Source organism: Hemitrygon akajei, chromosome 22 (assembly GCF_048418815.1).
Source record: "Hemitrygon akajei chromosome 22, sHemAka1.3, whole genome shotgun sequence".
Classification (NCBI taxonomy): domain Eukaryota; kingdom Metazoa; phylum Chordata; class Chondrichthyes; order Myliobatiformes; family Dasyatidae; genus Hemitrygon; species Hemitrygon akajei.
The window spans coordinates 8,851,706-8,865,273 of NC_133145.1; the positions used below are offsets into that span (position 1 = coordinate 8,851,706).

The following is a 13,568-nucleotide window of genomic DNA, read 5'->3' on the forward strand; positions in this document are numbered from 1 at the left end:
AGACTATTTTCTAAATGGAGAGAAAATTCAAAAATCTGAAGCACAAATGGACGTTTGAGTCCTTGTGCAATATTCCTTAAAGTTTAATTTGCAGGTTGCGTCAGTGGTGAAGAAGGCAACTGCAATGTTAGCAATCATTTCACGAGGAGTAGAATACAAAACCAAGGATGTAATATTGAGGCTTTATAAGGCACTGGTGAGGCCTCACTTGGAGTATTGTGAGCAGTTTTGGATCCCTCATCTAAGAAAGGATGTGCTGGCATTGGAAAGGGCTTAAATGAGGCTCACAAAAATGATTTTGGGATTGAAATTGTCATCAGAGGATCTTTCGATGGCTCTGGGCCTCTACTCACTGGAATTCAGAAGAATGAGACTTATCATTGAAACCTATCAAAAGTTGAAAGGACTTGACAGAATGGATGTCCTTTTAAGAACAGAGATGAGGGGAATTTCTTCCACCAGACTGGTGAATCTGTGGAATTGGTTGCCACAAGTGGCTGTAGAGGCCAAGTCATTGGGTATAGTTAAGGCAGTGGCTGATAGATTCTTGGTTGGTCAGGGCATGAAAGGATACGGGGAGAAGGCAGGAGATTGGGGCTGACAGGAAAAACGTACCAGTCATAATGCAATGGTGGAGCAGAATCAATGGGCTAAATAGCCCAATTCTGCTCCTATATACTATAATGTTATGGTTATTATTCTATTATAGATAATTAGAAAAATATACAGAAAAATCATAGAAAACCTACAGCACAATACAGGCCCCTCAGCCCACAGAGCTGTGCCAAACATGTCCTTACTTTAGAAATTACCTAAAGTAATTTAGGGTTACCAATAGCCCTCTATTTTTCTGAGCTCCATGTACCTGTCCAGGAGTCTCTAAAAAGACACCACCTCCACACTGTCGCCGGCAGCCTATTCTACGCACTCACCACTCTCTGTGTAAAAAACTTACCCCTGACATCTCCTCTGTACTTACTTCCAAGCACCTTAAAACTGTGCCCTCTCGTGATAGCCATTTCAGCCCTGGGGAAAAGCCTGACTATCCACACATTCAAAACCTTTCATCATCTTATACATCTCTATCAGGTCACCTCTCATCCTCCGTCGCTCCAAGGAAAAAAGGCCGAGTTCACTCAGCCTATTCTCATAAGGCAAGTGGTATCTGACCAGGGTCCTATATAGCTGCAACATTACCTCTCAGCTCCTAAACTCAATCCCACAATTGATGAATGCCAATGCACTGTATACTTTCTTAACCACAGAGTCAACCTGCGCAGCAAGCTTTGAGTGACCTGTGGACTCCGACCTCAAGATCCCTCTGATCCTCCACACTGCCAAGAATCTTACCATTCTGTCATCATATTTGACCCACCAAAATGAACCACCTAACACTTATCTGGGTTGAACTCCATCTGCCACTTCTCAGCCCAGTTTTGCATTCTATCAATGTCCCGCTGTAACCTCTGACAGCCCTCCACACTATCCATAACACCTCCAACCTTTATGTCATCAGCAAATTTACTAACCCATCCCTCCACTTCTTCATCTAGGTTATTTATAAAAATCATGAAGAGTATGGGTCCCATAACAGATCTCCGAGGCACTGCACCGGTGACCAACCTCCACGCAGAATATGACCCATCTACAACCACACTTTGCCTTCTGTGGGCAAGCCAGTTCTGGCTCCACAAAGCAATGTCCCCTTGGATCCCATGCCTCCTTGCTTTCTCAATAAGCCTTGCATGGGGTACCTTGTCAAATGCCTTGCTGACATCCATATACACTACATCTATTGTTCTTCCTTCACATCCTCAAAAAGTTCAATCAGGCTTCAATAGTCAGCCATGCTGACTATTCCTAATCATATTATGCCTCTCCAAATGTTCATAAATCCTGCCTCTCAGGATCTTCTCCATTAATTTACCAATCACTGAAGACTCACTGGTCTATAATTTCCTGGGCTATCTCCGCTCCTTTTCTTGAATAACTGAACAACATCCACAACCCTCCAATACCTCTCCCATCCACATAGATGATACAAAGATCATCTCCCTCACCTCCCACAGTAGTCTGGGGTACATCTCATTTGGTCCTGGTGACTTATCCAACTTGATGCTTTCCAAAACCTCCAGCACATCTTTCTTAATATCTACAAGCTCAAGCTTTTCAGTCCCCTGTAAGTCATCCCTACAATCGCCAAGATCCTTTTCCGTAGTGAATACTGAAGCAAAGTTTTCATTAAGTACCTCTGCTATCTCCTCTGGTTTTATGCACACTTTTCCACTGTCACACCTCATTGGTCCTATTCTCTCATGTCTTATCCTCTTGCTCAATAGACAATAGGTGCAGGAGTAGGCCATTCGGCTCTTCGAATGCCATTCACTGTGATCATGGCTGATCATCCACAATCAGTACATCGTTCCTGCCTTCTCCCCATATCCCTTGATTCCGCTATCTTTAAGAGCCCTATTTCTTTCTTGAAAGCAACCAGAGAATTGGCCTCCACTGCCTTCTGAAGCAGAACATTCCACAGATCCACAACTCTCTGGGTAAAAAAGTTTTTCCTCAACTCCATTCTAAATGGCCTACCTCTTATTCTTAAACTGTGGTCTCTGGTTCTGGACTCCCCCAACATCCGGAACATGTTTCCTGCCTCTAGCATGTCCAATCCCTTAATAATCTTATATGTTTCAATCAGATCCCCTGTCATCCTTCTAAATTCCAGTGTATACAAGCCCAGTCGCTCCAATCTTTCAACATATGACAGTCCCGCCATCCTGGGAATTAACCTCGTGAACCTATGCTGCACTCCCTCAATAGCAAGAATGTCCTTCCTCAAATTTGAAGACCAAAACTGAACACAATACTCCAGGTGTGGTCTCACTAGGGCCCTGTACAGCTGCAGAAGGACCTCTTTGCTCCTATACTCAACTCCCCTTGTTATGAAGGCCAACATGCCATTAGCTTTCTTCACTGCCTGTTGTCCCTGCATGCTTACTTTCAGTGACTGATGAACAAGGACACCTAGATCTCGTTGTACTTCCCCTTTTCCTAACTTGACATCATTCAGATAGTAATCTGCCTTCCTGTCCTTGCCACCAAAGTGGATAACCTCACATTTAACCGCATTAAACTACATCTGCCATGCATCTGCCCACTCACCCAACCTGTCCAAGTCATCCTGCATTCTCATAACATCCTCCTCACATTTCACACTGCCACCCAGCTTTGTGTCATCTGCAAATTTGCTCATGTAATTTTTAATCCCTTCATCTAAATCATTAATGTATATTGTAAATAGCTGTGGTCCCAGCTCCGAGCCTTGCGGTACCCCACTAGTCACTGCCTGCCATTCTGAAAGGGACCCATTAATCCCTACTCTTTGTTTCCTGTCTGCCAACCAATTTTCTAACCATGTCAGTACCCTATCCACAATACCACATGCTTTAATTTTGCCTACTAATCTCCTATGTGGGACCTTATCAAAGGCCTTCTGAAAGTCCAGGTACATTACATCCACTAGCTCTCCCTTATCCATTTTCATAGTTACATCCTCAAAAAATCCATTAGATTAGTCAAGCATGATTTCCCCTTCGTAATTCCATGCTGACTTGGTCCAATCCTGTTACTGCTATCCAAATGTGCCGTTATTTCATATTTTATAATTGACTCCAGCATCTTCCCCACCACTGATGTCAGACTAATTGGTCTGTAATTCCCTGTTCTCTCTCTCCCTCCTTTCTTAAAAAGTGGGATAACATTAGTTACCCTCCAATCCTCAGGAACTGATCCTGAATCTATAAAACATTGGAAAATGATTACCAATGCGTCCACTATTTCTAAAGCCACCTCCTTAAGTACCCTGGGATGCAGACCATCAGGCCCTAGGGATTTATCAGCCTTCAGTCCCATCTATCTACCCAACACCATTTTCTGCCTAATGTGAATTTCCTTCAGTTCCTCCAATCACCCTAGGTCCTCTGGCCACTATTACATCTGGGAGAATTATATCTTGTAGAATGCCTTGGGGTTTTCCTTAATCCTGTCTGCAAGGCCTTCTCATGGTTCCTTCAGGCTCTCCCAATTTCTTTCTTAAGCTCCTTCCTGCTAGCAGTATAATCTTCTAGATCTCTATCATGACCTAGTTTTTTGAACCTTTTGTAAGTTCTTGACTACATTTACAAGAGGTTTTGTACACCATGGTTCCTGTACCCTACCATCCTTTCCATCTCATTGGAATGTACCTATGCAGAAAACCATGCAAATAACCCTTGAACATTTGCCACATTTCTTCCGTACATTTCCTTGAGAACATATGTTCCCAATTTATGCTTCCAAGTTCCTGCCTGATAGACTTATATTTCCCCTTACTCCAATTAAATGCTTTCCTAACTTGTCTATTCCTATCCCTCTCCAATGCAATGGTAAAGGAGATAGAATTGTGATCACTATCTCCAAAATGCTCTCCCACTGAGAGATCTGACACCTGACCAGGTTCACTTCTCAATACCAGATCAAGTACAGCCTCTCCTCTTGGAGGCTTATCTACATATTGTATCAAGAAACCTTCCTGAACACACCTAACAAACTCCACCCCATGTAAATCCCTCGCTCTAAGAACATGCCAATTGATATTTGGGAAATCAAAATCTCCCACCACGACAACTTTGTTATTATTACACCTTTCCAGAATCTGTCTCCCATCTGCTCCTCGATGTCCCTGTTACTATTGAGTGGTCTATAAAAATCACCCAGTGGAGTTATTGACCTCAACCTGTTCCTAACTTCCACCTACAGAGACTCCCTAGACAATCCCTCCATGTCTTCCTCCTTTTCTGCAGCCGTGACACTATCTCTGATCAGCAGTGCCATGCCCCCACCTCTTTTGCTTCCCTCCCTGTCCTTTCCAAAATATCTAAAGTCTGGCACTCTAAGTAATCATTCCTGTCCCTGAGCCATCCCTGTGAAATGGCCACAACATCATAGCTCCAAGTACTGATCCACGCTCTAAGCTCATCTGCATTGTTCGTAATACTCTTTGCATTAAAATAGACACATCTCAAACCATCAGCCTGAGCTCGTCCCTTCTCTATCACCTGCTTATCCTCCATCTCGCACTATCTCCAAACTTTCTCTATTTGTGAGCCAACTGCCTCTTCCTCCGTCTCTTCAGTTCGGTTCCCACCCCCCAGCAATTTAAGTTTAAACTCTCCCCAACAGACTTAGCAAACCTCCCTGCCAGGATATTGATCCCCCTGGGATACACGTGCAACCTGTCCTTTTTAATACAGGTCACTCCTGCTCAAAAAGAGGTCCCAGTGTTCCAGAAATCTGAATCCCTGCTCCCTGTTCCAATCCCTCAGCCACACATTTATCCTCCACCTCATCCTATTCTCACTGTCACGTGGCACTGGCAGTAATCCCGAGATGACTACCTTTGTGGTCCTGCTTCTCAACTTCCTTCCTAACTCCCTGTAGTTTGTTTTCAGGATCTGTTTCCTTTTCCTGTCTATGTCGTTGGTACCAATATGTACCACGACCTCTGGCCATTCTCCTTCCCACTTCAGGATATTGTGGACGCGATCAGAAACATCCCGGACCCTGGCGCCTGGGAGGCAAACTACCATCCATGCTTCTTCCCTGCCTCTTCAGAATCACCTGTCTGACCCCCTAACTATCGAGTCCCTTATCACTGCTGCCACCCTCTTCCTTTCCCTACCCTTCTGAGCCACAGGGCCAGACTCTGTGCCAGAGGCGCAGCCACTGTTGCTTCCCCCAGGTAGGCCATCTACTTATTGTCAGGGGGTACAGTCACAGGGGTGCTCTCTAGCCTCTGACTCCTGCCCTTCCCTCTCCTGACTGTTATCCACTTATCTGTCTCGCCAAGCCCTGGTGTGACTACCTCCTATCACCTCCTCGCTCTCGCTGGGCAGACGAAAGTCATCAAACTGCATCTCCAGTTCCCTAACACATTCCCTGAGGGGCTGCAGCTGGCACCTGGTGTAGATGTGGCCGTCCGGGAGGCTGGGAGTCACCCGGACTTCCCACATCTGACACCAAGTACAGAACACCGGCCTCACACACATTCTTCCTGTCTGTATTCTACACAGATAACCTACTTTGCTTCGACCCATTGAGCCAAAGCCTTCCTACTCTGTCACCCACTCTGTAAGGCTGTTTCCTTTTAAACTCTTCTCGCTGTTCTCACTGGGTGACATCCACCCGCTTGTGCAGTCGTGCCCTGATCAAACCACTGAAGAAATTATTATATATAATTGAGTATGCCCACAAGAAAATAAATCTTATTTATATATTGTTGTATATGGTGACATTTATGTACTTTGATAATAAATTTACTTTGAATTTTCCACCTGTGGGTGAAGTGAACCTTGATAGGTTGTTTTGGAATAAATGTTATGTGACTTATTGACAATAAGATCTTGTGACAGTGGTCACAGCTACACGAGGGAACAGTCTTCTGTGGTCACACTCATCCAGGTTCCACACAAAGAGCACAGAGCATCACCTGAAAGATCCTGCAGACTGGGGCAACCTCAGCACCGGTACTGCCTAACGTTCACCTCTCAGGGAGTATGATGCAGGTGCCCCTCTCCTCAAGATGCTGTGAACACAAATTCTCAACCAGCAAATATCCAGAAGTTAACACCTTCAGGGACTGAAAGTGATGTGGATCCAAAGTTTAGGCAGCATCAGAGCCTGAACTGCTGCTGATGGCTGACTTGAGTGATCACACCTTCCAAACACTGGAATCTGTGATGCACCGTTGCTGAGACAATATGAAGGTGGGAGCATCACCCCCAGAAATCGAGGGTATACAGGTCCAAAAGCCCTATTTCCTCACTGAAGCTGACTTTCATTTCTTCATCACCTTTCACCCTGCTCTTCTCTCTGCTAGAAACTCTGCTAAACAGCTCCTTAGAGGAAATCTAAAAAAGTCTTAATTGTTGAGTAGCAATGTAAAGACTAGCACACTCTAATAAGATCTTTCCTAACTCAATTTGTATCAATGAAATGTAAGGTGAAAGTACACAGTTAATGGCTGGATCCTTAACAGCACTGATACACAGAGAGAGATTGGGGTGCAAGTCCTGAGCTCCCTGGCAGTAGCAACACAAGCCGACAAGGTGTTAAAGATGTACAGCATGCCTGCCTTCATTGGTTGGCGTATTGGGTACAAGTGTCAGAAAGCTCTGTTACAGCTCTGTAAAATATTGGTTAGGCTGCATTTGGCATTCGGTTCTGGTTGCCCCATTACAGGAAGGATGTGGAGGCTTTGGGTAGACTACTGAAGAGATTTATCTGGATTCTGACTGGATTAGAGGCCGTGAACCTTAAGGAGAGGTTGGACAAACTTAGGTTGTTTTCACCAGTTCCTTGGAGGCCGAGAGATCTGACAGAAGTTGGTAAAATTATAAGAGGCACAGGTAGGGAGGCAGTCAGAGTCTTTCTCTCAGGGTAGAAGTGTCAGATACTAGAGGACAAGCATTTAAAGTGAGAAGGGGGAAGTTATTAAGGCAGATGTTGTGAGCAGGTTTTATTTTTAAATGCAGAGAGTGGTAGATGCTTTGAACAGGCTATCAGGGGTACTACACAAGCAGATATTATAGTGGTATTTAAGAAGTTTTTAAGATGGATTTTAAGAGAAAGATGGATGGAGGGATTTGGATCATATACAGACAGAAGGGATTAGCTTAATCGGACATTGTTCAGCAGAGTTACTGTGGGCTGAATAGCCTGTTCTTGTGCTTTACTGTTGTATATTCTATGTTCATCCTGCAAATATTTGATAATCCTCTCAATCAGCACAGGTGTGGAGCTGTTTAATGCTCTTCCCACTGATTTCTCATAAGAGGACTCACTCATGGCATAGTTGCGACACACATGACCTAGTGTGCACCAATTCTGTATCTGCACTTTAATCTCACTTTATTTTTTATTCTTCACAGTTGTTGAATGTTGTTGCTTTTTGTTGCACTCACCAACACACCACAGCAAATTTCTATTACATATAAAAATGTATATTGCGAATAAAGTGGATCTTTGATCACTGCTTCATCCCACCAGTGTCCTCAAAGCAAAGACAAAATAATAAACTCTTGTAACTTTCTTCCTTTCCTTGAATACATACAACTTTTAAAAACAGAGCCGATTCATCTCCGCTCAGAAGCTAAGGTCTGCACTCTCACAGAGTTGATCTTAATATGTAACTAAGTTCCCCTTGCCTCTTCCCTCTAGATGCTTATAGAACAGGGAACAGCAAAGCCTTATCAGAAATTAAAACATCACTTTAGTGTTGAGCTCCAAAGTACAGAATAGCTGAGTCAAACAAGAACTCCTCCAACCTGATCCACAACAGCACCCCTCTCCAGTACATTGGTTAAACCCTCTCGGTCCAGTTTTTTAAAAACTTGTACAAAATAACATTTTCCAAAACACAAATTCTATCCATAAAAATGTATTTTAAAACCAACAAACATTTCAATACCTTAAAAAATAATTCCATACAAATCTGAAGACCTCCACTTATCTATGAAGTTAATTGCTGGGTCCTGCACTTACTGTAAGATTCTCCTGATTCCCTCCCCCTCATCAATCAAGTAGAAAACATACATCAGACAAATCCCAGCTTCTAAAGGTGCCCACAACTCACATTTTTTGCACAGTTCTGGTCGTTTAAGGGAGGATATGGAATTAGAGGCAGTCTAGAAGAGACTAACTAGGTTAACTCCTGGAATGGGTGGGTTGTCTTACAATGAGTAATTAAAAAATTGGAAATGTTTTTTGAAGTTTTGATGAATGAGGGGTGATATAATTAAGTATGATGAGGTCTTGAAGAGCAGCAAAGGGTATGTTTTGTAGTGTTCCTCTAGAGCAGGGGTTCCCAACCTGGGATCCATGGACTTTTTGCTTAATGGTATTGGTCCATGGCATAGAAAAAATGTTGGGGACCCCTGCTCTAGAGGGACAGTCATGAACAAAGGGGCAATTATTTAAAACAGAGGTGCATTTTAATAAGTCCAGAAAGGAGCAAACTCTGTAGTGCCTCTGAGGTTTTTGAAGATGGAAGTACTGCAGTATTTGGAGCAACGGAAAATGTGAGGTGACTTAATACAGGTGTATAAGATTATGAAAGGCACAGGTAAAGTGGACAGCCTGCACCTTTCTCCCAGGGTGGCAGTGTAAAACCAGAGAGCATCTGTTTAAGGTGATTGGGGAGACGTCAGAGGTAGGCTTTTCACACACAGAGTACAAGATGCCAGGGTTGGTATCAGAGGCTGATACAACAGGGACATTTAAGTACAGTAACTCTTTAGAGAGGCACATGGATGAAGGAAAAATGGACAGTTATGAGCTGTATAGGAAGGAAGTGGTAGACTGATCGTGGAGTAGATTTATAAAGGTCAACACAGCATCACGGGCCAAAGGGCCTGTATTACACAGTTCTGTTCTGTGTTCTTCTCTTCAAAGAGGTAGATAAATACGTGAAAGATCAGAAAACTAAGGCTCTGGGGAGAGTGGCACAAAAGAGAAACTAAAAATCATAAACACAAGAGATTCTGAAAAACTTGAGCAACACTCGCAGAATGCTGGAGGAAATCTGCATGTCAGGCAGCATCTATGGATGGAAATAAACATGTAACATTTTGGGTTGAGATCCTTCAGGACTGGAAAGGAAGGAGGTAGAAACCAGAATAAAAAAGGTGTGGGGGTATGTGGAGAGGGAGGAGCACAAGCTGGCAAGTGATAGGTGAAATCAGGTGGGGGGGGGATGAAGTAAGAAGCTGGGAAGGGATAGGGAAAGAGGTAAAGGCTGAAGAAGGAATCTAATAGGCTTGGGGCAGATCAGCCATCGTCATAACAGATGGTGGGGTAGCCAAATAGCCTCACTCCTATTTCCTTATGAAGTCAGCTCCCTGCACCATCCTGGCGAAGTGTGGCAACAACGTTCTCACCCACCCAGACTGAGGGGTAGAGGGGGTGGATGAAAATGGTGTGGAAAGTGTGGATCAAAGTGATGGTGTCAGTGATGCCATAGAAGGAAAGAGTCCCTGCCGTGTAGTCTAGGTACACTCCGACTCGTTGGTACTTGGCAGATGGCAGCTTCACCTCCTGGTTGGCGTGCCAAGCAGAGTAGCTCTTGCTGAAGAGCTGCAGGGACCAGGAGAGGCTGTTGCGGCCGATGAGTGTGGCAGGGCCCTTCCTGTCGATGGTACCATACGCGACACCGAGGTAGACCCACTGGCTGCTGATCTCCACCTCCCAGTAGTGCTGGCCTTTATCGAAGCTCTCACAGCACAGCACCTGCCACTCTTTCTCAAAGCGCTCCACATGCACTGGGTACTGCTGAGCCCCTCTGTGAGACACCCTGCAGCCGCCCTTGGACAGAGTGAGATATCGGTGTGCAGAGTTGGGATTGAATCGCAGCCGGCGGTAATCTGCAAGGGAAAAGGACTCAGGTAACACAACTGTGCGATAGACATGACAGGGAATTTGCCCTCCATAACCGTTACCCTAAACAAACATTAACTCTCCACAGTTACACTAATCCTAGTCATACCAAATAACCTCGCAGTGACCAGCTCTACACTTTTACAGTAACACTGGCCTTACACAAAGAACAAGTCTACGCTCCTTGCTGCCTCAGTAAAGCAGCCAACATAATCAAAGACCCCACCCAGCCCGGACAATCTCTCTTCACTCTCTCCCATCGGGCAGAAGATATGAACGTCTGAAATCGCATACCGCCAGAATCAAGGACAGATTCTACCCTGCTGTAATAAGGCAGGTTCCCTAGTTCAATAAGATGGATTTATGACCTCACAATATACCTCATTCTAAACACCTTATTGTTTACCTGTGCTGCACTTTCTCTGTATTTGTTGCACTTTATTCACTTTATTCTCACTTTATTGTTTTACCTTGTTCTACCTCGATGCTCGGCATAATCATCTGATCTGTATGAAAGATAAACCTTCCACTATATCTGGGCTTATGTGACAATAATAAACCAATTCCAATACAAAGAACAAGATTTAACCTCAGATAGAATGATTCTGTACTATTGCAAATGATAAAGTTTATACACTGCTCTCTAACGTTACAGTGAACATTTTGACACAATTACAGAGTAACACTTACCACGCACCACGGGTTCCCAACCTTTTTTTATGCTATAGACCAATACCATTAAGCAAGGGGCCTGTCGACCCCAGGTTGGGAATATCTGCTCTACACAAAGAATAATAATTAGACAAAGAGCAACTCTGCACACAGAGAACAATCCTAACCCTAATGGCTCACTGCAAATCTGTAGAATTTTATAGAAAATGACCTCGGGCTAACTGGTCTAAAATTTCCTTTCTGCTGTCTTCCTCCTTTCTTAAAAAGTGGCAATGATTTTTAGAACATAGAATAGTACAGCACATTACAGGCCCTTTGGCCCACAATGCTGTGCTGACCCTCAAACCCTGCCTCACATATAACCCCCCACCTTAAATTCCTCCATATACTTGTCTAGTAGTCTCTTAAACTTCACTAGTGTGTCTGCCTCCACCACTGACTCAGGCAGTGCATTCCACACACCAACCACTCTCTGAGTGAAAAACGTTCCTCTAATATCCCCCTTGAACTTCCCTCCCCTTAACTTAAAGCCATGTCCTCTTGTATTGAGCACTGGTGCCCTGGGGAAGAGGCGCTGGCTGTCCACTCTGTCTATTCCTCTTAACATCTTGTACACCTCTATCATGTCTCCTCTCATCCTCCTTCTCTCCAAAGAGTAAAGCCCTAGCTCCCTTAATCGCTGATCATAATCCAAACTCTCTAAACCAGGCAGCATCCTGGTAAATCTCCTCTGTACCCTTTCCAATGCTTCCACATCCTTCCTATACTGAGGCGACCAGAACTGGACACAGTACTCCAAGTGTGGCCTAACTAGAGTTTTATAGAGCTGCATCATGACATCGCGTCTCTTAAATTCTATCCCTCCACTTATGAAAGCTAACTCCATAAGCTTTCTTAACTACCCTATCTACCTGTGAGGCAACTTTCAGGGATCCGTGGACATGTACCCCCAGATCCCTCTGCTCCTCCACACTACCAAGTATCCTGCCATTTACTTTGTACTCTGCCTTGGAGTTTGTCCTTCCAAAGTGTAGCACCTCACACTTCTCTGGGTTGAACTCCATCTGCCACTGCTCAGCCCACTTCTGCATCCTATCAATGTCTCTCTGCAATCTTTGACAATCCTCTACACTATCTACACCACCACCAACCTTTGTGTCGTCTGCAAACTTGCCAAACCACCCTTCTACCCCCACATCCAGGTTGTTAATAAAAATCACGAAAAGTAGAGGTCCCAGAACAGATCCTTGTGGGACACCACTAGTCACAACCCTCCAATCTGAATGTACTCCCTCCACCACAACCCTCTGCCTTCTGCAGGCAAGCCAATTCTGAATCCACCTGGCCAAACTTCCCTGGATCCTATGCCTTCTGACTTTCTGAATAAGCCTACCATGTGGAACCTTGTCAAATGCCTTACTAAAATCCATGTAGATCACATCCACTGCACTACCCTCATCTATATGCCTGGTCACCTCCTCAAAGAACTCTAACAGGCTTGTTAGGCACGATCTGCCCTTCACAAAGCCATGCTGACTGTCCCTAATCGGACCATGATTCTCTAAATGCCCATAGATCCTATCTCTAAGAATCTTTTCCAACAGCTTTCCCACCACAGACGTAAGGCTCTCTGGTCTATAATTACCCGGACTATCCCTACTACCTTTTTTGAGCAAGGGGACAACATTCGCCTCCTTCCAATCCTCCGGTATCATTCTTGTGGACAACGAGGACATAAAGATCCTAGCCAGAGGCTCAGCAATCTCTTCCCTCGCCTCGTGGAGCAGCCTGGGGAATATTCAGTCAGGCCCCGGGGACTTATCCGTCCTAATGTATTTTGTTTCCTTCTCACGTCCACAAAATCTCCTGTCTGCTCTCCTGATTATAGAGTCTCCAATGACGACAGCTCTCCTCTTGTCCATCCCATCCTTCTGCACCACAGGGTCAGACTCAGTGCCAGAGGCCCTGCAACCGTGGCTCACACCTGGTCGGTCGTCCTCACCAACAGTATCCAGGACGGTGAACATATTATTCAGGGGAATGGCTACAGGGGTGCTCTGCACTACCTGTCTACTCTCCTTCGCTTTCCCCCCTCGGACTGTCACCCAACGACCTGCCTCCTGCAGCCTAGGTGTGACTACCTCCCTGTAGCTCTCATCTATGACGGCCTCATTCTCCCTTATGAGTTGAAGGTCATCCAGCCGCTGCTCCAGATTCCTCACACGGTATTCCAGATTGCCCATCCGCAAGCACTTCTGGCAGATGTGACTCTGCGGGAGAGGGGAGTTCCCCCAAGACTGCCACATCTCACAGAAGAGGCACATCACCATCTCAGGAGGCATTGCAAAGACTAACTGGGAACAAACTCGTCCTCCACCTCTTCCCGTCGAAGCCTCTCGAGTCAAGGCCTCAAATCTCCACTC

At 44.9% G+C, this 13,568-nt stretch overlaps 1 protein-coding gene across 3 annotated transcripts in view; it reads right to left on the reverse strand.

Annotated features, from left to right (window-relative positions):
• Positions 1-8,463: 8,463 nt before the first annotated feature.
• The window catches only part of LOC140714957 (E3 ubiquitin-protein ligase TRIM65-like), a 59,373-nt gene continuing 54,268 nt past the window's right edge, over positions 8,464-13,568 (reverse strand). For all 3 annotated transcript variants that reach the window (XM_073026658.1, XM_073026657.1, XM_073026656.1), the window contains one exon: positions 8,464-10,460. In XM_073026658.1, the coding sequence (XP_072882759.1) occupies positions 9,931-10,460 (530 nt within the window). In that variant the 3' untranslated portion in view covers positions 8,464-9,930. The remainder of the gene's footprint in view (positions 10,461-13,568) is intronic.